At 41.5% G+C, this 27,864-nt stretch overlaps 1 protein-coding gene across 1 annotated transcript; it reads left to right on the top strand.

Annotated features, from left to right (window-relative positions):
* Positions 1 to 1,387: 1,387 nt before the first annotated feature.
* On the top strand, positions 1,388 to 27,431 carry LOC308435372 (putative sperm motility kinase W; the record flags this gene model as incomplete). Its single annotated transcript, XM_080942634.1, has 2 exons — positions 1,388 to 1,486; positions 26,088 to 27,431. 2 exons carry the CDS (start codon positions 1,388 to 1,390, stop codon positions 27,429 to 27,431), a joined length of 1,443 nt encoding a protein of 480 aa, XP_080798760.1.
* Positions 27,432 to 27,864: the final 433 nt, after the last annotated feature.

Genomic DNA, 27,864 nt, shown 5'->3' with positions numbered 1-27,864 from the left:
AGAGAGAGAGAGAGAGAGAGAGAGAGAGAGAGATCACAAGGCTGATAAAGTCTTTATGGCAAACAGATTAAATGACTTTCTGGTCTCACTTCCCATGAGTCTTTGTTATTGCTGCTATACCTGGCTCTATACGGCAACCCACACCATACTCACTGGGTCCTGGGAGATAGAAAGATAAGACCAGGTAAGGGAGAAGTTCTCACACGGGAATCAGGCATCAGAAAGCAAGCACAGGTGCTCTATGCCACTCCCCTTGGGCTATCCCTGATAAGATAGAGGTCACAGCTACCAATACAATTACACAAAGTTCAGAAGCAAGCATCACATGGTAGCATCTCCCTGCATGAATTCATGTCCAGAAGCCAGGTTTACAGGGCCCTGACCAGATAGTTTGCCTTAAGTGGCCAGAGTCATTGAAGCTATGTTGCCTGAAAACCAGCTTTTCACAGCTTACCAACTTGTAGTTCCCAACTAGTAGGGTGGCCATGGGACCAACCGGGATTCTTTCCTAGCCCTCTTCATTCTAGAATAAACTCGTGAGGCTGCATGGATCTCTAGACCTGTGCACATTTTGGCTAGCCCCTCCACCTTGCAGTTTATGTCCTACTGAAAGTCGTGGTCATACTTCGTAGTCTGCTGTTTAATTATGAACTGAGATTCTGGCTTCTTTACTTCTTTCATCTGCACTTAAAAAAATCTACCTGAAATTCTTCTGTCACCGATGGCCCTGCCTCCCCAGTTTTCAGGCTGGCAAACTCTCCAGTTTCTGCTGTCTGCATTGAATAGAGACCTCCCAGGCTTCCAGGCTGCATCATGAACCACCCACTGCAGTTTGCTCTACACCACACTGCAACCCCTCCTATCCTGTCATCCTTCTTGGGCCCCAGGAACTCCTGAGCTCCTCTTTAAGCCACTAGAGCTGAGCAGTGTCTGGCATCCAGCCCAGGAAGTAATGAATAAATAACCAGGGAGCTCCATCTGTGTTAGTCCCTGTTCCTTGTCTGGTCCGAGAAACAAACCCTTCAAGGTTTCTTCCTTCACCACTGGATAGCTGGAAATAGAAGACTACACAAGAGATCTGAGCCACAGACCAAGGGCAACAACAGGTCCGGAAGGTCCTGCATGAAGCAGGTGCTGGGATTCAGTGCAGAGCACAAGCACCTGCTGTGGTCTCAGCTTCCCAGAGGATGCTCTTCCCTGGACATGTCTGGATGTTGCATTAAATGACTCAGAAGTCAAAGCTTTGAAAGCCTAGGCCCTCCAGAGCTCTGCAGGGGCTTACAGCAGCCTGGGACCAGAGGGTGGCACTCCAGGCCCACAGAGCACCTGCATCCCACAGCCATGCAGCATCAACATTCTGCTAACAAAAGAGAAGGAGCTTATGAGGATGTGGGAGAACGAACCAGCCGCTCGGATTCGGGGTGAGTTTTACCTATGGCCAGAAAACCCACCTAGTCGACTTTGCTGTGGCTTACCGACCATCCAGGTATGGTGGCCCATGTGTAGCTCGGACTGGCACCTCCAATTACAGGATCTGAGGAAGTGCTGCAACCTCAGAGCCCTGTTGCTGCTCTGCACAGTGAGAGAGCACCTCCTCTGGGCAGCCTGGTTCCCCATGCGGGAAAGCCCATTGGCTGGGGCAAAAAGGGCCCCGCACCTAGACCCGCCCCTCCAGCCCCTCCTACCTCACTGGGTAGGCTTTCCCTCTCCAGCCAGGGAAAGATGCTATAGCAGGCATGCTTTGCTATTGCTGCCCTCAAGTGGCCAAAAGAGTGATCTTTCTCCATTCCAGGAGGGTGAGATGTCCCTCAGGGAGTGTCAATAATCAAGCTCAGTATCCTAGAAAGAAATAATCCGAAGAAACTCACCTGACTTCCCTGGTCCTTAGTAGGAGATTCTGAGAGACCAGTGAGCCTGCTGTCAGCAAATGTCACAGGACTACAAGCACAAGAAGCAACAAGGAGCTAAGCTCTTACCCTGGCGTGGGGATCGTGCAGGACTTGATTACATACAAGTACACATACAAAGATAATGTCAGCCTGCTGTAAGCTGAGAGGGCTGTGGAGTAAGACGACAAAAGGGATGCCCCGACTATGCCAGGACTCTCTACAGAAGAGATTTGTGAGATGTGAATTAAGACAGCAAGGTTAAAGGATATCCAGATTGGAGAACAAGGCAACCGAGAAGCTTAACCAGAACAGACAGGGGGGACACTTGGCAGGTCCTTGTCTCTTGTTATATTCTATGCCTCAGGGACATTCAGAAGGTCAAAGAAGATCTCCATCAAAGCTCTTCTGTCTTCTACGGTTGTTTGTTTGTTTTTTATGAGAGTGGGTTTCTCTATGTAGCTCTGCCTGGCCTAAATTTTTTATGTAGACCAGGCTGAACTCAAATTCATAGAGATCCTCCTGCTTCTGTCTTTTGAATGCTGATTTAAAAGGCATGTGCCACCATTCCACCTCTAACTTCAACATCTAAACCTATAAATATAGTTACTTTAAAAAACACTACTGGTGTTCAAAATAAATAAAAATGCTCGGGATAAAAGGAAGCAGAATTCTTGCCAGGACAGATAATTCTAAAGAACCTTAAATTAAAAAAATTTATCAGATACTCTCTGTATTTACTTTTGAAATGTTATCCCCTTTGCCCACCCTGCTCCCCTCCCCCCTCTACATGTCCTCACAAAGGCACACTAGCTCCCAAGCACCCTCTCCTCCTCAGTGCCTTGGCTTTCTTCTACATTTGGAAAATGTGCCCTTCATATGCAACTGGAGCCTTGGGCCTCTCAGCGCATGCTCAGTGGTTGGTGTTCTAGTCCATTTGGAGCTGTGAAGAATTTGGTTGGTCAACAATCTTGTTCTTCCCTTGAGGGCACAGCCCTCTCATTTATCCCCCCCCCCCAACAACCTCACTGGGGTCCCCGTGCTCAGTTTGATGGTTAGCTGTAAGCATACTCAGCTGCATGACTCTGGCAGAGACCCTGAGAATGCACCCCTATCTGGTTTCTGTCAGCAAGCATCGCCCAACATGAGCTACAGTGATTGGGCCTGGAGGCTGCACATGGGGTGCATCCCCAAGTAAGGCAGCCCCTGAAAGATCCTTTTTGCTCTTCCATTTAATCCTGTATCTCTTCCTGTGAGTGTTTTGTTCTCCTTTCTAAGAAGGACTGAGGCTTCCACATTTTGGCCTTCCTTCTTTTTGAGCTTCATAAGGTCTGTAAATTGTTTCTTGGATACTCAGAGCTTTCTGGGGCTAGTATTCAATTATCAGTCTGCATTTCATGTGTGTACTTTTGTGACTGGGTTAGCTCACTCACATGATAAATCACATTTGCCTAGGAATTTCGTGAAGTAATACCAAATGGCTGAGAAGCATCCAAAGAAATGCTCAACATCCCTAGTTATCAGGGAAACGCAAATTAAAACAATCCCGAGATTCTACCTCACACCAGTAAGAATGGCTAAGATCAAAAATTCAGATGAGAGCAGATGCTGGCGAGGATGTAGAGAAAGAGGAACACTCCTCCACTGTTGGGGGGTTGTAACCTGGTACAACCACTCTGGAAATCAGTTCGGTGGTTCCTCAGAAACCTGGACATAGTAATTTTTGACGACTCAGCTATACCACCCCTTGGCATATACCCAAAAGTAGCTCTAATATTTAACAAGGACACATGCTGCCCCATGTTTATAGCAGTGATATTTATAAAAGCCAGAACCTGGAAAGAACCCAGATGTCCTTCAACAGAGGAATGGACACAGAAAGTGTGGTATATTTACACAATGGATTACTACTCAGCTATTAAAGACAATGACTTTATGAACCTTACATTTATGACGAAAGAAGGAGTGGGACAGAGGTTTAGATGATAAGCCAAGCAAATTACGGCCCAAGTATTCATGTTTTATTGCACGATAAATAAGAAAAGGTAGAGGTTAGATGCAGGAGCTGTAGTGGTTTCCATGGAAACATCAGTGTATGGTGGCCAGTGTTCAGTATACATCATCAAAAAGTTTGCATTCATGATATTCATCTGCCATGCACGGAGCTCAGTGCCACCTAGCACTTTAATTCATCTATTAAATCTGAATAATAAAAGGGTCTGCAACAGTCACCACACCAAGTAAAACCAATCCTTTTTCTCCTACTGTTCTCACCTCAAAGGGTGTTTAAATATGGAGAAAATGTGGAAGACTTCATAAATCGCCGGCTTTGGTCCTGTAAGTTGTACAAGATCTTGTGAGGTGAACCATGCCAATTTATTGATTCTGAAACTTTGTCAGCAGTCAAATGAGGACCACGTAAAAAATAGCTTTCTAGAAATGTCAATTACTTTTCCTTCCACATATTTTTAAAAAGAGATTTCCTTATTTTTAGTTATGTGTGTGTAGGCTTGTGAACATGAGTTCCTGCAGAGACCAGAGGAAGAGAATTCCCTGGAGTTTGTTTACAGGCTGTTGTGAACCTGCATATTGGGTGCATGGAACTGAGCTCAGGCCTCTGTTATAGCAGGACAACACACCCAAGCCCTGGACCATATCTCCAGTCCCTGTACCTCAGCATCTTCTTGGGTGGTTATATTTGAATGAGTAACGTCTTGGCAACTCCCCAGGTAAGAACTCTCCATAGTTTCCCCCATCTACCATTTACCTTTAGTCTCAGGACAAAATGCTAGTCTAAGTAGCACAAGAAAGATAATTTCAACAGGAGGTTGCTCTGTGTGACAGTGACAGCTGTGGCATTATAAAAGACTGGACGGTGTACTTCTGACTCATGGGGGTCAGATCCATGACTCCCATGGTTTTTTCCAATATGTCAAGGCTCATTTTTCTGGCTACCCCTGTACCACCCTATCATTTTCCATTGTGAATCCCCATCTCTGCTTGCATCCACTGTCTTGTATTAGTCACCCAACCATTTCTGTTGCTTTGTACCAAGACCTTGATGGATTCAGGAAGAAAGATTGCCTCATACAACAGCAAGTGAACAGTGTAGAACACGGATCTGTTACACATAATAACAGATATGTGTACACTCCTTCATCATTCTAAAAATATGACACCCAGAGATGGTAGTAGTATTAGTATTTGAAAATTATACTTGTATTTGAAAAGAACCCAGATACACTGTTCTTAGCAGGACTAAAAAAAAAGTGAGCTAGCTCTTTGTATAACAAACTATTCTAGAGAAAAACCTCTTTACTGTAAAGTTTAGATATTGCAAGTATTTCACATTCGATATGTATAGTTTGCTACTGATCAAGCTGTGGATGAAGCCTGGTTTCTCTCTCCCAACAGGTCAGGAAATCCTGGGATATATCTCAACTTTGCTTGTCAGCAAGGGTAGAACTGTTATGTTTTCTACACATAGCAAGATTTTTTTAGATGATTGGAAGGCTTAATTTTTCGAAATTTCTTTAATAGCTCTACATGATTGAAGATGCACTATAACATGGCAAAATGGATTAATGGTACCAGGACGAGGTATTATATCTGCATCCTCAGAATTAATGTAAAAGTTCAGGTTTGGTATCACACCTGTAACTCTCGGGCTTGAGAGGCAGGATAAAAGGTAAATTCTGAAGAATATCCAGAAACTAGCCTTTGTGCACCAGAAGAAAACAAAGACCTGGGTCAAACAATGTAGAAGGAGAAGATGAACCAGCATCCGAGTTATCCTGTGAACTCCACATGTCCTCTATAACATGCTCATAATAATGTGTGCTCACACAGTTACACATAATTAAAAACAGTCAAATTGCTAAGCATGGAATACAATGCTGTTGAGAACACACATCATCCCCATTCTGAGGGATTAGTACTACTTTAGCAGTTGGAGAGGTAAAGAAACAAAGAGCTTTGGAGACTATTCAAAGATGGTCAGCGGGGAAATAATTTTCAGTCCATCTACTCCCATGCCTGTTCCACTTGGACAGGTGGTTGCAATCTATTTCCCCTCTGAACCCTAGTAAGGTGATTGATAGCAAAGAATCTCATAGTGTATGTTTTGTTTCTTGAATAACAGAGTAAAGGCTCTGCAATACTGTGCTTCAGTCTAGGGCTGAGGGAGATTCTGAGCTAGAGACTTGGGGGAGCTTTTTGCTAGCTTTGTGTATTGTGGAGCATTTCTGCTGACACTGCAAAAATTTTCCATGGCAACCAGTAAAATAAGTTTATGAGTTCTTGCATTCTTCCTCAGAGGAGGCAGATGACAGAGGGCGTTGCTCATCATTATGGTGCATGGAAGCTTCAGATGATCGTGTCACACTCAAGGCCTAATAAATTTTTCTCCAGGTCTCAGCCAGAATCAGCTCCAGCAAGGTAAATAGGGGAAGGCCCCATCCTGTGGGTCAGGAGATGAAAACACTTTGACAGGAACACAATCCCATGCTTGGATGTACATTCTAAGCACCTTCCCGATTAAAATTCAAGATGCATGGATTCCTCAATTCCGTTCAACCAACTAAATAAGCAGACAGGGGAGTAGCCAGGATGTCAGCAGCTAGATACTGCATCATAGTTAGTCACATTTCTGTTGCTGTGGAGACATCACAACCGATGAAACTTACAGAAGGAAGAGTTATTTGGGATCTAGTGAGATAGGATTATAGTCCAGGGCCCTCATGGTGGGAAGCATGAGATCAGGAAATCAGACAGTGATGGTGCTAGAGCAGGAGCTGAGGACTTAAACTATTGGGAGGCAGCCAATGGTCACTGGGAATGGCATGGTCTTTCTGAACCTAAAAAGACAATCCCCGGGAGTAATCCTGTCTCAATCGAGGCCACACCTCCTAATCCTTCCTATATAGTACCACTGACAGTTAATTAAGAATTCAAACATGTGAGGTAACAGAAGCCACTCTCATTCCATCTACCACAACCAGTATTATGGAAACAATGTTGATAATCCCTGAGCAAGAGGGTTTATATTCATAGCATGAGGGCTCCCTGTGCAGTCTTGGCCTAAAACCCATTATTTCTCCAGGCTTTGTATCCTTCACCTACAAAATAATGTCATCATGGTGAGTAATTAGCCTTGTCAATTGGACACAACCCAGAACCACCTAAAAAGAGCATCATATCAGTAAGGGACTGACTACATTGGTTGTGCCTGTAAGCATGACTAAAGGGGATTATTATAATTAAATTAATTCTGTAGGAAGATTCATCTCACTGATGGTAGCAACTTTCTATATACACAGGGTAATGAACTACGTAAGTGGAGAAGTTGAACTGAGCACAAACAATCACAGAAGCCACTGAGCCTACACACATTCATTTATCTGTTCATGGTTGTGGATGAGGCCTCACCAAATGTCTCAAGCCTTTGCTACCGAAACTTTGCCACAATGATAGACTTCAACCTAGAATTGTTAGTTAAAACAAACCCTTTGTCTCCCATGTGTCTTTTGCCAAGAGATCTTACCACAGCAATGGAGAAGTCAGTAGGACAGACATCCAACTTACTGTGAAGTGCCTGTCAGATTCAGGTTCTTTGTATTAGGTGTGTTTTAATTAGAACTAATCTTTAGTCAGGTCCCTAGATGTAATATTTTCTATTGAATCTATTTTAACTTTTCTCTTACACATTTTAGCTTCCCAGGTTCTTTGGCAGAAAGACCCAGCAAACAGGTTATCTTGCTCTTATGTCTGCCTTCCATCCTAAAACACACATATAATTGAGTCTGTGTAGGATGCTCTCCATAGGGTTATCTATTATTTCAACCTAGCTCAGTTGTCAGAGGAACATCTGTCATGAGTGAAAATGGGCATTTCTTCCTCATCTGCACTGAGCCCCAGAGGTGCAATATCATTGCAGCACTGAAACCATCCCATCTTCATGGCATCTCTGTTCTGCTATTTGACATTTAGGCAACTTGAGCAGCTTAGGCACACCATGGACAACAATAAAATCAAGAAGGGACCTTGTGTTTCCCTGATGATAACTTTCACTAGCAGCATCTCACACTAGCAACACGGAACCGTTGTTCAAATCACATCAAAATTTCTACACACAAGGCACATGTTAACCATCTCTATAGCCATGTGACCTTCACATTTTCTCAGCTGCCCTGAGTGGTGCTTATTCCCCTGCCTCAGATTGTAGAACAAGAGGCCTGAAGAGACTTACACATTGTATAAGGTGACACAACTTTTGAGTAAATGACCAGACCCATCAGCACATCATTCCACACCCTTAAGTATCATGCCGTCTGTCAGTTATGCTCTGGATCAACCCCTGTAATGTGTAGTCTCTCCCTAGCAAAGATCCACTGCCTATTTCTGGCCGTTTGGTGGTGAGTCTGTTTTTCACATCCTGTGATTCTTTCCTTCTCAGTGTAGACTAACATTTTCTCTCTGTGATCCTTTTCTTTCTGTGTTTCTCTTCTGAAGCTGAACATTTCCACCTCATAGAAATTTTCTGTATAGTTCTGGAACTTTTTATCAAAGCAGTGTTATGCTCATGGGAGCTCACACATACTGTTGTAGACTCTGGGCTTATGTTTTGGGTTAGGACTATGGGCAGCATGCAAATATTTTTCTTTGAACACAAGCTATGGCAGTTCTGTCATGATTTTCAATATCCATCTGTTTTTGGGCATGTGGCATCATTTAATAAAGAAAATATTTTCTCTGGTATCCAATTTGGTAAGGACACATTTGGCATGAGAACCTACCAAGAAATTTTTAAGCACCAAGTAAAATTTGAGCCCATGGCCTCCTGGGAAATGCTTGTATCTCATGATCCATCTATTTTTCTCTAGGAATCTCATTATCTGGCATGTTCCATGATGTCATAAAGAATGGGTGACTGAGGTGAAGGCTTCTCTTGTAGCACTGTTTTAAACCATGTCTGTTCATGACTGGTAGAATGGATGAGTAAGCAATGGCATCTCCATGCATGGGAAATATTATAAAAACTGAAAAGTATGTGGTTGATTCACATGTACTAATAAGAATTGGTTCATCTTGTACTGTATATGCTAAATTAAAAAATGTAAAAGAAAGTGCTACAAATTCCTATCTTCAAGTGAAACAAGGAGGAACTTTCTATTTGTGTATTTGCATAGGTGGGTTCAAAAGTAATTAGCTTTATTCTTTAGACTTGTGTTGTTATGAAATTATGTCAATTTTATTGATATAATTAAAGTATTATTCAAATAATCAAGACGCCATTCTCATGGATTTTCTTAATTAAACATGACAATGAAATATTTACTCTCAGGAACCTGAAAAAGTTTTAAATAGGTGCAATGCAGAAGAAACACTGCGTTAAGAAGCCTCTGTTACCTTGTTTAACTTCCTGGATTCTCCATGGCTTCTCAACAAAATGAGGGGTTTTCTGTCATATATACAACTCCTAGGAGTTCCTTGAGGTTGATCACCAGGCACTGTAGTGTGTGTGTGTGTGTGTGTGTGTGTGTGTGTGTGTGTCTGTGTATGTGTGAGTGTGCATGTGTGTGTGCATGTGTATGTGTGTGTGTTTGTGTGTGTGTATTGGTGGGAAGAAGAACCTGGGCAGGACAGGAATGGTTTGGGTTTTTGAACCTATGAAACCAACACAAGGTACATAGCTCTTCCTCAAGATGCACTTCCTTATTATTCTTTTTTGTATTTTTATTATTTTAATAAAAAATTTATTTTAAATCAGAGATAAATATACAGATTTTAAAAGCATTTTGACATAACTAATATGAATACTTTTTTGTCAGTATTTAATTCTTTTAGAAGTTTGATAGTATGCATTCAAATCTTATTAGTTACCATAAGCATTAAACACATGTAGAACAGAACAGAACATGGGAGCAGCAGAGTTTTCTAGCTGTATATAGATTAAACATAATGATTCTTAATACAAAAATTGTTACAAGGCTAAACTTTTAGCTCTTGAATTATTAATGTTTTAAGGTCCTGGTATACTGCATCTTAAAGGGTGCTTTACACCAATTTTTTTTCCTAAGAAGGAATGAGGATTTCAATTATGGCCTATGGTTGTTTTTTTTTTTTTTTTTTTTTTTCTTTTTTGTTTGTTTGTTGAGATTCATATGGTCTGTGACTTGTTTCTGGGGTATTCAGAACTTTCTGGGCTAGTATCTAATTATTAGTGACTGCATGTAATGTCTGTTCTTTTTTGAACTGGGTTACCTCAGGATAATATTCTCTAGATGAATCCATTTTCCTAGGAGTTTCGTGAAGACATTGTTTCTAATAGCTGAGTGGTACTCCATTGTGTAAATATACCACAACTTTTTATCCATTCATCTAGTGCAGGACATCTGGGTACTTTCTACCTTCTGGCTATTATAAACAGGCTGCTATGAACATGGTGGAGCATGTGTCCTGACTGTATGTTGGAGCGTCTCTGGGATATATGACCAGTAGTGGAATAACTGGGTCTTCAGGTAGGACTATGTCCAATTTTCTGAGGAACCAACAGACTGATTTCCAGACAGGTTGTTTCAGCTTACAACCCCCACCAACAGTCGAAGAGTGTTACTCTTTCACTATCATCCTTTCCAGTATCTACTGTCAGGGGTATGGCCCTACTGTGGGCTGCACGGCAAGTCCTTTGTGAGCTCTGCCCAGCCCTCTCAGCAACAAGGTCACTCACAGTGCAATATCGCCAGGCCTATATCCTCTCACTTCTAAATAGAGGCACAGAATATATAGTTGTCATACCAAATTCATAGGACATAGAAGGCCAATATGGTATGGCCTGTAGAAGTCTCACTTGAAATAGTCTGTGAATTTTTCTCATTCATATTTGGTGAATGATGGTGTTTCTGAATATCTTTTAGCAGGTGCCATCTCTGGGGCAGCTGTTAAAAGTCAGTACATGAGGGATTTTAGTTCATAAGAGATGGGACATTGAACTTTGTGGATCCCTGTGAGGATGTTGTCCTGCAGTTCACCTTGTGTGTTCCCTTGGATGTTTCAGTCCTGCATTGAGAGTAATAGGATTATCACAGGAGGTGAAGGGAGAGGAGGACCTTGGAAAGAGAGGAGGCAAAGGATATGAGGGGTTAGAATGAGGTCCTGGAGGAGATGGGAGAAAGGTGTAGAACATCAGAACATCAAATAATATGTAGCTAGGGAGGGGGAGTGTTGAGGAATTGGAAATAGCCACTGGAGGGCCTCAGACAACAGGAAAATGAGAGGCTCCTAGGACTCAGTGGGAAGGATTTTAGCCGAAATGTGCAGAGATGATGGAGATAGGACCTTTAGAGAACTCCTGCAGTAGATAGGCATGGCCCCCAATCAAGGGATGGGCCACCCATCTCAAATATTTTAACCCAGAAATATTCCTATCCAAAGGAAGAGTAGGACAAAAAATGGAGCAGAAACTATATAGGAAGGGCCATCCAGGGTCTTTCATACCTGTGAATCCATCCTGTCTGCAGACATTAACGTGATGCTGTTGCCTTTAACTAGAGGTGTTTTCTGACAGTGACTAGTTGGGCTGTTCATTGGAAGGTCTGGAAAGCAATTTAGATGTAGATGCTTGAAGCTAACCTTCAGACTGAAATCAGGGACACCGGTGGGGGAGCTATCAGTAGGACTAGAGCAGGAAAGGGGATTGCAATGGAAGGAAGAACAACATCAGCTGACCAGATGACCCAGTGCTCCCAGAGACTAAATAAACTTAACAGTATCATGGGAAATGAAGTCCCAAGCAAGCAGAGAAAATGGCGGACATATATTCAACATCTCTAAGCATCTGGTGGCCTTTTTATTCTCCCTGTTCTGTCCTCCAAGATTAAAAAATTGATTTCCTGGACATAAGCTTCAAGTGTATCCCCTCTTATCTTTCCATGCCTCAGTAAACTAGGAAATCTGCCAGTATAAAACTGGCCTGACTTGACTCTGCCTTATAGGGAAACTTTCACAAAAGCAGACAAAATGGCTCCAGACAAGGCAGGTGGGTCTATTCTCAGAAAAGGCACAAAGCTCCCTTTTGGTACAGCCTTTTGAAGCCAGACAGAAATTGGAACCCAAGCCAGACATGATTGTGAGAATCATGGGTATGAGTCATCCTCTTACTTCCTGAAAATACATCCCTACCCACTAAACCGTGTTCCATCGATCTAGAGGTTTTATGGCACTCTGGATATTGATATTGATGTACTACTTGGTAGAGTTGTTTGAGCTCCGAGATCCAACCATGCTAAGATCAGGAGAGTAAGCAATAATTTCCTATTTCTCTCTATACAGAGACATATCAAGAGAGATTTTAAATAATCCACCCAAACATTCCATATGGTTACTGACCTTATACCACGCATTAGATGCCAAACCCAGTTTCCCCAGGCCCAGCAGACAAGAGGATAGAAAACCTATAGTCCAGTTCATCATCAGAGAATGTGATCCTTTCACTCATTTTCTGTTCAAACACAGATTAGAGCCAAGACCCCTCTCAGATGTTTTTCTGAACAAGTGAAGCATTATTTGGGATAAACCACATAAAGAGTTCTGAGCCAAAACAGTGAGTCATACAACTGTTCACAAACTGACAGACACAGGTAATCTCAGGTTCCAGCCTCACATCCATTTCATACTTGAAATATCTTATCAGTACCTACTCTACGTGACTTCCTGTCTTGGGAGTTAGAATATCTGTGGTAAAAGTCTGGTATCCCAGTAAAAGAATTCTAATAACTAGGTTTTAAACCTCAGACATTTTTGGCAAAGCCTTAATATTAAGCATTATTTGGGAAGCTATAGAGAATCCCCTGGTCAGTGAGTGACATTTGGTAGATAGAGGACCTGTGAGAATTCTTTCCATGCCAAGTCAACAAGGGGAGGAACCATAGCGAAAGCTACCAGTAGCAGTGTCCACGTCAATATTCAGAGGCCCACAGAACTTCTCCTTGACAAACATGTCAGCCTGCCAGTCTTGTGCACATATACCTAGGAGAAGAAGCACTCCATCCTTCCAGGTCTCATGTTGCATGATGTTCAAATAATGGGGCTTGTCTTTTCCACCTGCAGCAGCTAAAGAGATATTCACTAAGAGGTCCCATGGCTCCACTACAAGCTGAAAACAAACTGCTATTCCCATCTGGATGAGCTGAGCTACAAGGTCGAGCAGCTAGAACTTAAGTGACATGCCCTGGGGAAGAAGGTAGAATGTATCTTTCCCCCAGGATGCTTCAGAGCTAGATAACTTGTCTGCACCAAGTGCAGCATCACAAAGACACTGCCTTATATCTCCCCATCTAGGCTGAGGGAATTTGATGGCCACAATTCCTCTGTCCTCACAAAGAGGCTCTGTCAAGTTAATGTCTGGCAGCAGGCTGGCTAGGCCAAAGTTAACAGTACTAGATATGCTGCTATTCCAAAAAAAGTGCCTGATTATTTGAGCATTGTAAATCCATCGCTGTTGCTACAGAGAAAGGCCCACTCAACAAGCAATTACACCCTCTGTAGTGTCAGTGTCATAGGACCAGTCATCCATCTGTCCTATTTATTGCCTGGTATCTATGGCTTCTTAATCTGAGGTCTATTTTATTATTTCTTTGCTTTTCTCTTTCACACTCATGGTTGTTTTAAACCTTTTGAACAATCTCCAGTTTTCAGGACCTACTTAGATGCTCAAACTGTTTAAACCTTTGAAGATTCATTCCCAAGATCTGAGGCCAACCTCACAATAAAAGCAACATTTTGAGCCCCCGAAAAATTTTATTTTGAGCTGGACAAACATTTTCCGGGGCCTCATAATCCTGGTAAGTGTTGGGCATAAAGCCAGGTTAAAGAAGCCTGGGGAATGGTGAAAATACACTCTTTTTTTGCGGCTTCACTCTCTGGTTTAAAACAAGACAAATACCAAAAAGTAATAGTTGGGAAGCAGAACTCACCATGCAGGAGGGAGGAATGTCAGTGTTACCAAGTGGGGCTAAAACCAGGTACAAGTTTTGTTTTTTCCTGAGCGACATGACTATCCAAAGTTAGTAAGATCCCTGAGAAGAAGGGCAAGTTTTAGTTAGCTGTGTTCTGGGCAAGTATGAGTGGTCTTGCACAAGAAAGCTACTCTTCAAAAGAGAAAAACTGGTTAGTATAGCTGGTTTAGCCTAGTCATAAGGTTCAAAATAATCAGTGGGGTATCTGACTGCAAAACAAGGACAATCTGTTTCAAACAAGGTCTGGAGATTTTCCTGCTAAAAAGAATCATCATATGCATGCTGTCCAGGAAAACGCCCCGTGGGGCTTGTCAGGTACTGCACAAGAGTGCCTTGTGGCATTCTTTATAGCCATCTGCAAGAGCTCCAATGATAAACCATATTCACAGTTGGGGAGAGTGTGTGCCCTCAGTCAGAGAAAGTGTGGGAGAGGTGGCGCTGCCACCTGTTGCCAATCCAGTGCTGTGGAAAAGAAATAGACTCCCTGCTCAGCCCTTGTACCTCACCACCTATGGCAAGGACAAGACTTGGTTCTGGTGTGACTAGAGCAAGAGAGCTGCTCCTGCCACTCACTTACTAGATCACTGGGGAGTTCAGGCCCCGGATCGTGCTCGGGAAGTTCATCAGAGCTAGCCCTGTACATAAAGATTGTGTATGAGCAGCCCCCAAGGGTCTTGCTTCTTGTATACTATGCAATAGTAAAGATGAGGGAAAGACCCCTCTCTGCTCATTCATCCACTGACATCTATGGCAGGCAGGAGAGATGGCCCTGTGGTCACTGTCAAGGAACATCCATGTCCTCCTTAACTGCAATACTTGAAACACTGGGACTGGCACCTCACCTAGGCAGTAGGGTAGAGCTCTCCCTCTTTGCAAGGAATAATGCATAGGCACTGCCATTGAAGGAGGCTAGAGCTCACAACATGACAAACTCAGATAATTCTCATGCACAGATCCAGGCATTTGAATTGTCCCACACCAATATCTAGATCATTGGTGAACTACTGTAGTACAAGAAGTGGCCAATTCTACACGTCCAGAACTCCAGGATTTATATAATATAGATAATCTCCATGACAACAAGATACCAGAGAAGAGTCCCATTGAAATTCCAGTGTTGACAGAGTAGCTGACATAGCATACAATGCCAAACAGGCATCATAATGAAAATGTGCAGGCAAAAATGTGTGGAGCAAATGGTGACATACTACAGCTTCCACAGAAAAATACTGAACCTGAGATTGGGGAACGTGGGCGAGGGTGAAAAATGAACCAGGGAAAAATGGAAGATAGGATGATTGTGCCATGTGGAGGGACATTTACTCACTCACTCACTCACACACTCACACACATGCAAACACACAAACACACACACACACACACACAAACACACACACACACAAAGAGAGAGAGACATACACCAAAATATTATAATGTCAACCAGGATAAAGCTCAGAGATCTTTGGGATGAGAGCTAGAAAGACTGTAAATGCCACAGTTGTAGTTAACATCAAGGACACCGACACCACCAAGTTGTTGGAAATAGAAACACACAGTGATGGTTACAGCATGCATGAGAGCTAAGCAAGCTCACCAGGAAGAATCTCATGAATAGGGAACTGAGGACTTGGACAAAAAATCCAATTACAAGGCGAGAAATGGCTCGCACTTGACAGGGGATAGGGAAGGGAAAGTCTTTTCTTTGATGCAATCCCTGAGAGGGCAATGATCCCCAACCCAGACTTCATGACTTAGGTTTATTGGGTAATAAAATATGGACCTGAGAGAAAGACAAGAAGAAACATGATGAGGAGGTAAGGAATGAGGAAAGGAGCATGAGGAGGAACTAACAGGAAGGTGAGGGAGAGGAAGAATATGAATATGAAGAGGAGAAGTATAGGAAAGGGTGCTGAAGAGGAAGACCAAACAACTTGTCAGAGTTGAGTGGTATCAGGTATGTGTCTTCTGTATACTTTGCCTGAGAGATTGAAACATTCTTTTCTGCAGTGAATTAACCTGGAAGGTTAATTCACGCCCACGTTCCCCAATCTCAGGTTCAGTGAATTAACCTGCAAAATAGCTCCAGGAAGTTCCTGAAACTGACCAGATTCTTTAGATCTCTTCTTTTCAGGATGTAATCAACCCAAAGCCCTCAGAGTCTCTCTCACACAAACCAAGGAACAAAGACAACTGAAACCAGACCACCTCTTGCCATGCTGCCTGGAAAAAGTTTAAACAAACTGCTACTTGTAACAGGTACTCATCTACCTATTAAGCTACTCTCAGACTGTGAAGTGTGCTCCAAGTTCCCAGCTTTAGTAAGCTTGTAACCCATTCTGGGACTAGCTTTGATGATGATTCTGTCTTTGATTCTCTCTTCCATTGAGTCACCTTCCACTCCATATCCCTGGGAATAATTGTCATTGCATCACAAAGCTAGGCTTTGTGGTATCTATACTATGTTCTTTGTTTCCTATATGCAGTGGGTAGATTTATGTTTTGCATATTCACAGGGAATGTTTTGAAGGGAACAATACACAGGAGGAATAGAGAATGCTCACTACAGGTACAGGATTAAACTGAGACCACAAATGCACACTTACACACACATGTTTTTCACTGTTGATTTAAAGTGGCTAATTTCTGACTCACTCAGGCACAGCAGCAAATAATCAATATCTCAGATTTTAAACAGGAAAAGGTTACAGTGGGTAGAATACACTGGATTGTTGTTACTGGGCATGGCAAATAGGTGAGTTAAAAGCGGATTCTGATTGCTGAAGTTCAATTCTATGATAACTGGACCTGGGTAGGAGCCTCAGAAAGAAGACAGAGTGAAATAAGCTAATGGAATTGGTTGCTAAACTAAAGAATGGAATGTAAGGATTTAACAAGAGAGGAGAAATTAGTAAAGGCACAGCCCACCAGAAACATATTTGTCATGCTGGGACTGGAATTCAAGAACCCCCTCCGGTTATGTCACAAAACAGAGGATGTTGGGTAGTAATGCCAATGCATTTTTGGTAACACTTGGAAGAAGGGGAGATGAATATGTTTGAGACAAGCCCTTTGAACTTTTAAATATTAAACAAATTATTGTTTACTAAGAAAACAGAAGAATGAATGCTGGTAATGTGGTAGACAACAGGGCCTTAGACACTGGTAATGGTAATGTGAGCTGGTCTAGTGACTGTGTGAATCAGGATGCAGGTTTCTCAGAACACACAGATTGTCAATATGACCTAGCTGTACTACTCTATGGTATATAATGGATGCCAACATAGCACAGAGGTAGGTATTGCACATCATTGCGCACTACACTAGGAAGTATGACACCAAACAATTGAAACCAGACACCCATCTCCAGAGCTGTGGACAAATGAAATATAGTACACATACAAGATGGGATTAGCAGAAGTCATTATCTGGACAATGGAAGCAGTCATGGAAAATCACATAAGTATATCAAACTAGCCACAGTCCTGAATTCTATATGAACATATTAAGTCATCATACATACATAAAGTTGATGTAATCTTGTGTAATATGGAGACAATGGAACCAATGTGATGGGAAGTGGGTGACAAAGGGAGGTGAGTGAGGTAAAAAAGAAATATACTCCACAATATTCATGTGCAAAACCTTTTCTGAACATTTGTGGGCAAAAGAAATGGTTAAGTTTTTAAGAGCTATCATTGTTCTTGCAAAATACCTGAGTTTATCTCCTAACCAAATGTTGACTAAAGATCCAAGTCATGCATCAGGCCATCCATGAACCCTACATTGTAAGAATTTAAGAGACACCTAAAGAGTGAAAAATACTGTCTGCTCATGCCAACGACCTGGGTTGCAGTATCAGCACACAAGTAGTGACTCACAATCATCAGTGACTCCCGTGTAAAAGAGGAAACTTCCTCAGAACAAGTAAAATGGGACTGCTGGTTGATACATCAATATGAAGCAGGGATACTCAGTCATATAGGCTCATTGCTGCACTGTTTACTATAGCTCAGAAAAGAAATAAGCTAGGAAGAGCTCCAACACATGAGTGGGAAGAGGAAATCAGAAACTTGCCCTGTACATTTGTCCCTATTAGTATAAAGTACCTTGTTGTGGCTCTAACCAAGCAAGGAAAGATCTGTATGACAAGAACTTCAAGTGTCTGAAGAAAAAAATTGACAAAGATCTCGGAAGATTAAAAGATCTTCCATGCTCATGGACTGAAAGGATCCACATAATAAAAAGTGCATGGTCTTGATACACAAACAGGCAAGAAGATCCGTGGAATAGTGTTGAAGTACCAGAAATGAATCCACATACATATAGTCAGTGGATTTTAGACAAAGGAGTTAAAATCATCCAAAGGAAAGCATTTTCAATAAATGGTGCTGTTTGAACTGAAGGTCAGCGTGTAGAAGAATGCAACTGTCCTCATCCAAATTTCAATTTCAAGTGGGTAGAAGACTTCCACATAAAGAAGATACACTAAAACTGATAAAAAGAAAGTGGGCAAGACCCTGAAACATATGAAAATGGGGGAGGATTCCATTAACTGAATACCAATGGCTTATCCTATAAAATCAAGAATTAAGAAATTGGACCTCATAAAATTGCATCACTTCTGTAAGGCAAAGAATGTCAATAAAACAAAACAGCAATCAACAGATTGGGAAAGGGTCTTTACCAATCCTTCACCCAATCAAGGCTAATATCTAATATATACAAAGAACTCAAGAAATTAGACTTCAGGGAACAAAATAATCCTAGTAGAAATGGGATGCAGAGGTAAACAAAAAATTCTCAACTGAGGAATATAAAATGGCTGAGAAGCACCTAAGGATGATTCAACATTCCTAGTCATCAGGGAAATGCAAATGAAAACAACACTGAGATTCCACTTCACTACAGTCAGAATAATTAAGATGAAAAAAAAATCAGGTGACAGTAGATGCTAGCAATGATGTGGAGAAAGATGAAAACTCCATAATTGCTGGTGAAATTTGAAGCTGCTACAAGCACCCTGGAAATCCCTCTGGTGGTTCCTCAGAAAATTGGCCATAGTACTACATGAGGATCCAACTATACCACTCCTAGAAATATACCCAAAAGATGCAGAAACGTTTAACAAGATTATGAGCTCCACTACATTCACAGAAGCCTTATTTATAATAACCAGAAGGTGGAAAGAACCCAGATGTTATTCAACAGGAATAAAGACAGAAGATATGGTGCATTTGCACAATGGAATACTACTCAGCTCTTAAAAACTATGACTACTTGAAATTATTAGGAAAATGGATGGAACTAGAAAACATCATCCTGAGTGAGGTACCCCATTCACAAATGAACATCCATGGTATATACTCACCAATAAATAAATATTAGTTCAAAAGCTTGGGATACCCAAGAAACAATTCCCATACCATATGAAGCTCGAGAAGAAGAAAGACCAAAATGTGGATCCATCAGTCCCTTTCAGAAGAGAGAAGAAATACTCACAGGAGGAGTGACATTGACCAAAAGGGGAGCAAGGCCTGAAGGAAAGGTCACACTGAGACTGCTACATCTCGAGATCTATCCCATATGCAGCCACCAAAATCAGTCACCATTGTTGAAGTCAAGACATGCTTGATGATAGAAGCCTGATAGGTATGTCTCCAGGGATAAGGATGATTGCAGTTAATCATTGAATTGTACAAGGAGACCCAATAGAGGAATTAGATAAAGGTTAGAGTAAGGACTGAAGTAGCTGAAGAGATTTACAGCCCCATAAAAAAAAAACAACAGTATCAACTAACTACACCCACCCCCAGAGCTCCCATGTACCAAACAACTAACCAATGAGTACACATGGAGGGATCCATGGATCAAGTGACATATTTAGCATAAGATGGCATTGACTGGCACCAATAGAAGAAGCACATGGTCCTGTCTGTGAAGGCACCTTTTCGCCAGTGTGGGAAAATTCCAGGTGGTTGAGGTGGGATTGTGTGATTGGGAGTGGGAGAACTTTTACAGAAGCATGCAAGGGGGTTAAAATGAGCCTCCAGGGGACAGAATAAGAGAACAGGGAAAGGGGATAACAGTTGTACTGTAAAGACATAAAATATTCAATAAAATTGTCTATGAAGAAAATCGGGACCAATGGTTTGAAAATGTGAAATTCTTAAGAAAATGGATGCATCTAGAGAACATCATCCTGAATGAGGTAACCCAGTCACAAAAGAAGTAACATAATAGGCAGTCACTGATAATTTGATACTAACCCCAGAAAGCTCTGAACACCCCAAAAATAACTCACAGACTATATGAAATTCAAGGAAAAAAAAGAAGAGGAAAAACCTTTATGCTTAATCTTTACACACCGAGAAAACTTTGACTATTTCCGGGTGACATCTGGTTTTACAGGTACTTTATGCTCATTGTAACTACTAAGATTGTAATGCATCCTATCAAATCTTTAAAAAGAATCAAGTACTGACAAAAATGTATTCTCATACTTTTATGCATAAATGCTTAAAATCTGTACATTTGTCTTTGATTTGTAAAATAAAGTTGTAAAAGAACAGAAAATATGTTCATAATAAAGAAGAGAGTCAGATACAGAAGGAATAAACTCACCATATATACATGTGCATATATTTTCAAAGAAAAAAAAAGAAAGAAAACAGGGTTGGGGAAATGACTATGTGGTTAAGACCTTTCATTGCTCTTGTGGAAGACCTATGATTGGCTCCTTTGAACATATTGTCTTAGTCAGGGTTTATCACCTGCACAAACATCATGACCAAGAAGCAAGTTGGGGAGGAAGGGGGTTTATTCAGCTTACACTTCCATATCACTGTTCATCACCAAAGGAAGTCAGGACTGGCACTAAAGCAGGTCTTGAGGTCAAGAGTTCTACAAGCACTAATTGATCTTTGTTAGATTTTTCTGTAGGTGAGAGGTAATGTGGACAAGAAGGGGAGTACCCAGGAAAAAGCCATAGGACTGACATGTCCTCCTCTTAACCTGTTTGCTTTCTAGTAGTCAATGTTTCTTTTATTCCTGCCCATTAAGGCAGGAACTTATGTTTTTTCTTTACTTTTTAATTTTTTTTTTTAATTTTCACTTGGCATCAATGAGTGTTTTCCTTGCCTACATGACGGCAGGCCATTCCAGCCCTTGGTATGTGAGGACAATAGAGGAATGTGTTCATCCACTGGACCTGGAGATTAAAGATGTTGTTAGCCACAATGTAGGGCCTGGAACCACCATGTGAGTCCTGTGAAAGAGCATCCTGTCTTTCAACTGCATTGTCTTGCTAGCACACACATATCATCTTATAGGAATAAATTGAAATTCAAGATTAACTTATCGGTTATCTTTGTCCATTTTGATTAAATATATTCTTCCTGCATGGACAAATGCTTGTTCAGTGGATGAAATGTAGCCCCTATGAAAGACCCCCGCTTAGCAACAATAACGCCATTTCTTCAAGGCTGTGCACACAGGGCGGGCCAGGTCATGGACCCAGGTGGCCAAACAAGATACTGATGGGCAGCCAGCTTGCAACAGACAGAGAACAGAAAGCCCCCAAATAAGCCCTATAAGGCAACTGCTCTCAGAGAAGCACAAAGCAGCTATTCTCAGAAAAACTGCAGCCCCAGCTGACACCAGGAGCAGTGTCTTTGGAACCGTGTCCTTAGACTCACTCCTTGACCACACTTAAACTAACCAATTAGAACCCTGTAACTATGCTTCTGCTTCTGTCCCTCACATCTGCCCCACAAGCCCTATGAAAAGAAAACTGTCCCTTTGTCCGGCGTGCCAGTCCTCCAAATAGGCTGTCACCCACGGACACCTGTGTGGGAGCAATAAACCCTTTTGTGACTTGCATCCAGTGGTCTCAGCTGGTTCTTGGGTCCTGGGGCCTCCTCAGGTAAAGGTCCTCTAGATGAGGGTCTTTCACCTAGTTTGCTCCATAGAATCTCATGGGACAGTGTGATTTCTCACCATGCCACACAGATTGGCATAAAATTAAAAATATATAAAGTGCTTATTTACAGAACTTTACACTAAATGTCTATTCCTTTGTTTCCAAAACATTATATTTAGTTCTCCCTCTCGTTCTCTTTCTGACTCTCTCTGGCTGTGTCTATGACTCTTTTTTAAGTTATTCATGAAAGTGCAGGCAAGAATGAAAACCAGTGGAGGGCAGTAGGTCATCCTAAAGCTGGAATGACCAGTGATGATTAATCCTGGGACAGGAGATCTGGAAACCAAAATAAGATCATCTCCACTAACAGAAATGATCTTTCCAGGAGCCCTTTCTCTAGATGGTCCTACCCTGCTTCAAGAGAATCTATTGATGAACAGCACTATACTGTGGAGAGAGTTGTGTCAGGAACTTCTTCACAAAAATAACTATTTAGGCTCTGACTACATACTTTGTACATCTTTAGCATGGGAGGCTGGAGAGAGACATTAAAAAAAAAGAGAGAAAAAAAGAAAGAAAAAAACACTCCCTGAACATTGATGCCCCAAAACAAAGTATTCCACACTCATAAAAGAAACTTTACTGAAGGTCAAAACACACATTGAATCTCACACAATAATACTGGGAGACTTAAATACCTCACTCTCATTAATGTCCAGGACTTTGATACAGAAATTAAACAGAGATACCATGAAACTAAGAGAGGTCATGAACCGAATAGATTTAACAAGTGTCTACAGAACATTTCAACCTAAAACCAAAAGAAATATCTCCCTCTTATCTGGCCATGGTTTCTGTTTAAAAATTGACCATATGATTGGTCACAAAACAAGCCTCAAACAATACAAGTTTATTGAAACAGTCCAGTGCATCCTATGAGATCACCACTGACAAATACTAGATATCAACAATAATGAAAATACCAGAAAAACCCACATATCTATGGAAACGGAACAACTCTCTACTCTGTGGTAAATTGGCCAGAGAAAAAATAATGAAAGAAATTATAGACTTACTGAAATTTAATGAAACTGATGACCCGGCATACCTACACTTATGGGACATAATGAAAACAGGGCTAAGAGGAAAATTAATAGAACTATGTACCTTGGTAAAGAAATCAGAGAGATCTTAAGCTAGCAATTTAACAGCACATCTGAAAACTCTTGAACAAAAGGAAGCTAACACACACAAGAGTAGTAGATGCCAGGAAATAGTCAAACACAGGGCCAGAACCAACCAAATAGCAACAAAGAGAATGAAACAAAGAATCAACAAAACCAAAATCTGTTTCTTTGAGAACAACAAGAGAGATAAATCCCTAGCCTAACTTAAGGACCCAAAGAAGGTATCCAAATTAACAAAATCAGAAATGAAAAGAGTAACACAAGAAACCCAGAAAATTCAAATACATCATCAGATCCTACAACAAAAGTCTCTACTAAACAAAATTGGAAAATCTAGATGAAATATATTATTTTCACGACTGCAAGTTCCAAAGTTAAACCAAGAGCAGATAAGCTATATAAACAGTCCCATATCCCCTAAGGAATAGAAGAAGGTATTAAAAACATCCCAACTCAAAAAGCCCAACAGAGATGGCTTTAGAGCAGAATTCTACCAGTCCTACAAGAAAGACCTAACATCAACACTCCATGTGTTCCATAAAAAAGAATTCCAGAAAATAGAATCATTCCTTAAAGTAGAATTAGAAGGAACAATACCTAATTCATTCTATGAAAGCATGATTACTCTGATACCTAAACCACACAAAGACCCAACAAAGGAAGAAAACTTCAGACCAATTCTGATTATGAATGTTGTTCCAATAATACACGTTACTATTCTTACAAACTCAATCCAAGAAAACATCTCAAGCACCATTTACCATAATCGATCAATTAGCCCTAATCCTAGGGATGTAAGAGTCATTCAATATATGAAAATATATTAAATTATCCCACTACATACATGAACCAAAGGAAAAAAATTACATGGTTCTCTCCCTAGATGCTGAAAATGCATTTGACAAAATACTGCAGGCATTCATGTTAAAAGTACTAGAAAGACCGAGAATTGAAAGCACAAACTGAAACATAATAAAAGCAACATAGAGCAAAGCAACAGGCAAGATCAAATAACATGGAGAGATACATGAAGCAATCCCAATAAGATGAATGAGAAGTCAACAAGACCCACTCTCCTGTATCTATCCAAAAAGGCCTCAATCTTCTACCTAGAGCAATAAGACAACAAAATGGAATCAAGGGGATACAACTTGTCAAATAAGTAGTCAGGGTATCACTATTTGCCAATGATATGATAGTATAGAAAAGCAACTTACAAAAAAAAAAAAACTTCTATTCCTGGACCTAGAAGAGAACTAGCAAATCAAATGACCAGAGACTACAGTGACATCAGCAAAAAGCTATCAGTAATTTGTTCTTCGGTTGGAACTACCTAAGGTGGTCATTTTGAAGGAGTGCATAGTGGGGGTGATTTCTGTTCGGAACCCCAGGTTGTGGTAATACTATTTGGATATGGGTTTTGCTAATCAAGTGGACGAAATTTTATGTGTGGCAAATAAGAAAGCTTTTGAAGACAACCCCCAAACACTGCCTTTTCTCTGAAACTTGACCTCATGGGATTTTAATGTTTTGAAGAAATACACAAAATGTGCACACAAACAGCTGGACCTGATAGGGATGAAGACTCAGGAAGCAGCCATAACTGTGGACACCTGGAGATTAAGTGTCACAGGACAGAGAGGGCAGTGGGGATTGGGGATGTGATCTGAGTGCACAGTGGTCATCTATGGCACACACCCATCTTCTCTGATAAAAAGGAGGAGGTCAAGGAGCTGTTGCCTAACACATTCATAAAGCACGATGTCCAGTCTGTACATGGCTACATTACAAAGAAGCCAAAGGAAATCACACTGAAGGGTGTTTCAATGGCAATTTTCGAGTCTTGGTGGCAACCACTGGTACTGCCTAAGGTAGACATGGTGGTTCAGAGCTGTTCATCAAAGAATGTGGAGTCTTGACGAGGACCAGCGGAGACCCAGAGATACAAGCCTGAGGAGAAGGGGTTCCGACTAGCCAGGGGTCAGAGAAATCTCTGCAGAGAGCACACAGAAAGTGCGCCCCTGCCCTGCCTGATCCAGGGACCAGGAACCCACCATTGGGAAGGAACTCTGGAAGACTATCTAGATGGCAGAGGTAAGCAGGATGGCAGCCATGGTGCTTTCAGGGGACAGCATTGTGGATGCAGGAACTATCAGAAACACAGGCAGGAACAGTGAAGAGGAGGAGGAACTTCAGACAAAGTTCAGAGGAAGAATGGGAGGTTGCAACAAAAGAAACAGATCCCAGAACAAAGGCAAGAAGAAGAGTTTTAGTAAAGTAGTAGAGGCAAGAAGAAACGGTTCCCACTGGGGAGCCCAGGGCCCTTCCTGCTCTGAGTCCCAGTGCTTCCTTCCTGTTTGATCATTGCACTTTGATTGGGCCTCCTTATTTGCAGAGGGAGGCTTCTGAACTGTCCAAGCACTCATCATAAACTGTCTTTATTTTGGAAAGTGATAGGAATAAATAAATTAATCAATAAATATCCTGAAGAGGACTAAACAAGGGCTCTCTTATTGGACCTTCAGTGCACCTCCCAGGTGCTGCTCCTCTAACTGGAGGCTCAAGAGCCTAAAAAGCTGGAGGGTGCAGAGCTGACCAAAGCTCTCTCTCTGGCTGCAGCTTTAAAACACTTCCCTGGTGCAGCAGATGCCCTCTGCAGCCTGTAACTTCTAAAGAAGTAAATATCTGTCTTTTGATCTGCTGAAGAAGGAGATAGAGGATAGTCTCATTTTCATGAAAGTGGAAATAACCCTGTGGCTCAGAGTGGAAACAGCCACACTGCAGGATAACCCTATCTCTATGGTGAAGTTCATGCTCTGACCTCACAAAGAACCACTGTGATAGAAGAATGAATGTCCTCAGTATAAGACTGTGGACTAGCCTGTGAGTTTTGTCCAGATAGAGCAGGAAGCTGATTTGGGTGACCTGTGGGACTCATTCAGAGTTGACTAGATATTTCATTTTCAGGTTGTATTATCTCACAACCTCTGTGCACCAGAGCACAGGGAACAGCCTAATGGACAGCAATTTAAAAACAGAGACTTTGAGAAGTCAGTATAATGTGGGTTTCTTACTTGGCCAGGGTTCATTTGGCACTGTGAAATTGGCCTGGCACCTGAAAACCAAGGCTCTGGTTGCCATCAAAACGGTACAGATTAGCGAGAAGAACATCAGGTGGATCCAGACAGAAAGAGCAATATTGGAGACACTACAACATCCTTACATCATTCGCCTTTTCCAAGTCTTAGAAACAGCAAGTAACATACATTTTATATTGGAATATGTCCCAGGAGGAAACTTATTTGAAATAGTAAGAGACCAAGGCCAACTGTCGGAGGAGGAGGCAAAAAAAACATTTGGACAGATAGTTTCGGGAATAAAATTCTGCCACCAACGAGATATTGTACACGGAGATATCAAGCCGGATAACATAGTAAGAGATGCCAAAGGTAATATCAAAATAATAGACTTTGGCCTAGCCAGGAGATGCAGACCTGGGAGATTAATGAAAGTGCCACGTGGAGCCAGAATATATTTTGCCCCAGAGCTTATATTAAGGGAGCCCTACGAGGGAAAGAAGGCGGATGTGTGGAGTTTGGGCGTGCTGCTCTTTTTTATTACAGCAGGGTTCTTCCCGTTTAGAGGAGAGACCATCAAAGAGATCAGTAAAAATATTTTAACAGGGACCTATGCTGTTCCACGTTTACTCTCTGGACAACTGGAGAACCTGATCCACCAAGTCCTCACGGTTCCCCCAGAGATGAGGCCTTCCATCGAAGAAATTGAAAACCATCCATGGGTGAGGAAGTGCGAAATAACCATCTCGACCAAGATAGACCCAGACTTCAAAATCATTGATATGCTGTGTGACATGGGATACAATGCCATCCAGATTTTGAATTCCCTGCACAAAAAGAAATACGATGCACCAATGGGTGCATATCTAACATTAAAAGCACATGTAGACCTAGGGCATAAGCATGGATCTCCCTCTTCAGCCAAGGCTGTGGATCCCTGTCCTACACCATCCGCATCCCCAACACATACTCTTCCCCTAAAGAGAAGGGCCAGTGAGCCAAACTTTGGCCTCCTCCACATCAGGCCCTCAGGAGAGCAGGGGCCTGTTCCACTGAAACCATCGGGACACAAGTTGGCCAGGAGTGTGTCCCTGCCTCCCATTGCTCTGCATTACCCCTGTAAGCAGAGCAGAGCTTCTAGCAGTGTCCCACATTCAAGAGCAGTGGCTGGCCCATGTGTGTGTAACAACGTATTAGAAATCGAAACACTCCCGACTACTTCACAAGACTCTGAAATTGAAATAACATCTCCCTGTCAGAAGATTGGGCGACTGAAGAAATTTCGTAGGTGGATACGGAATCGCTTCTCCAACATCTGCTGCTTTCCCTATGCACGAAGGAAAAAATGACAACATCCATTCTCCAAAAAAAATGGCTCCCCTGGAAGAGGTAGTGAGAAAAACCCGATGAGAAGGTAAGCATGTTTGCCAGGTGGGGATGCATCTCAGCTCTGAATTTTATTGTCTCTGTTTTATTCATGTCTTCTTATTGGAAAAAAATCAAAAAGATGTATTTTTTGGAGTCTGTCGGGATGACAAGATTTCTTTCTTTCTCTTTTTTATTTGCAATTGATTTTCAGGTCTTTTAAAAAATAAACAAACTTATTTTTTTAAAAAAAAGATAAATATACAGATTTTCAAAGCATTTGTGCATAAAACTATATGAAAATATTTTTTCAGTACTTAATTGATTTTTATAGGTTTGATAGTACTCTAAATTTACTAGTTATGATGAGCATAAAATACATATAAAATAAATGTAATATGGAAATGTTGAAGTTTT

Source organism: Micromys minutus (assembly GCF_963924665.1).
Source record: "Micromys minutus genome assembly, contig: SUPER_22_unloc_1, whole genome shotgun sequence".
Classification (NCBI taxonomy): Eukaryota; Metazoa; Chordata; class Mammalia; order Rodentia; family Muridae; genus Micromys; species Micromys minutus.
This window is presented reverse-complemented; position numbering and strand designations above follow the sequence as displayed.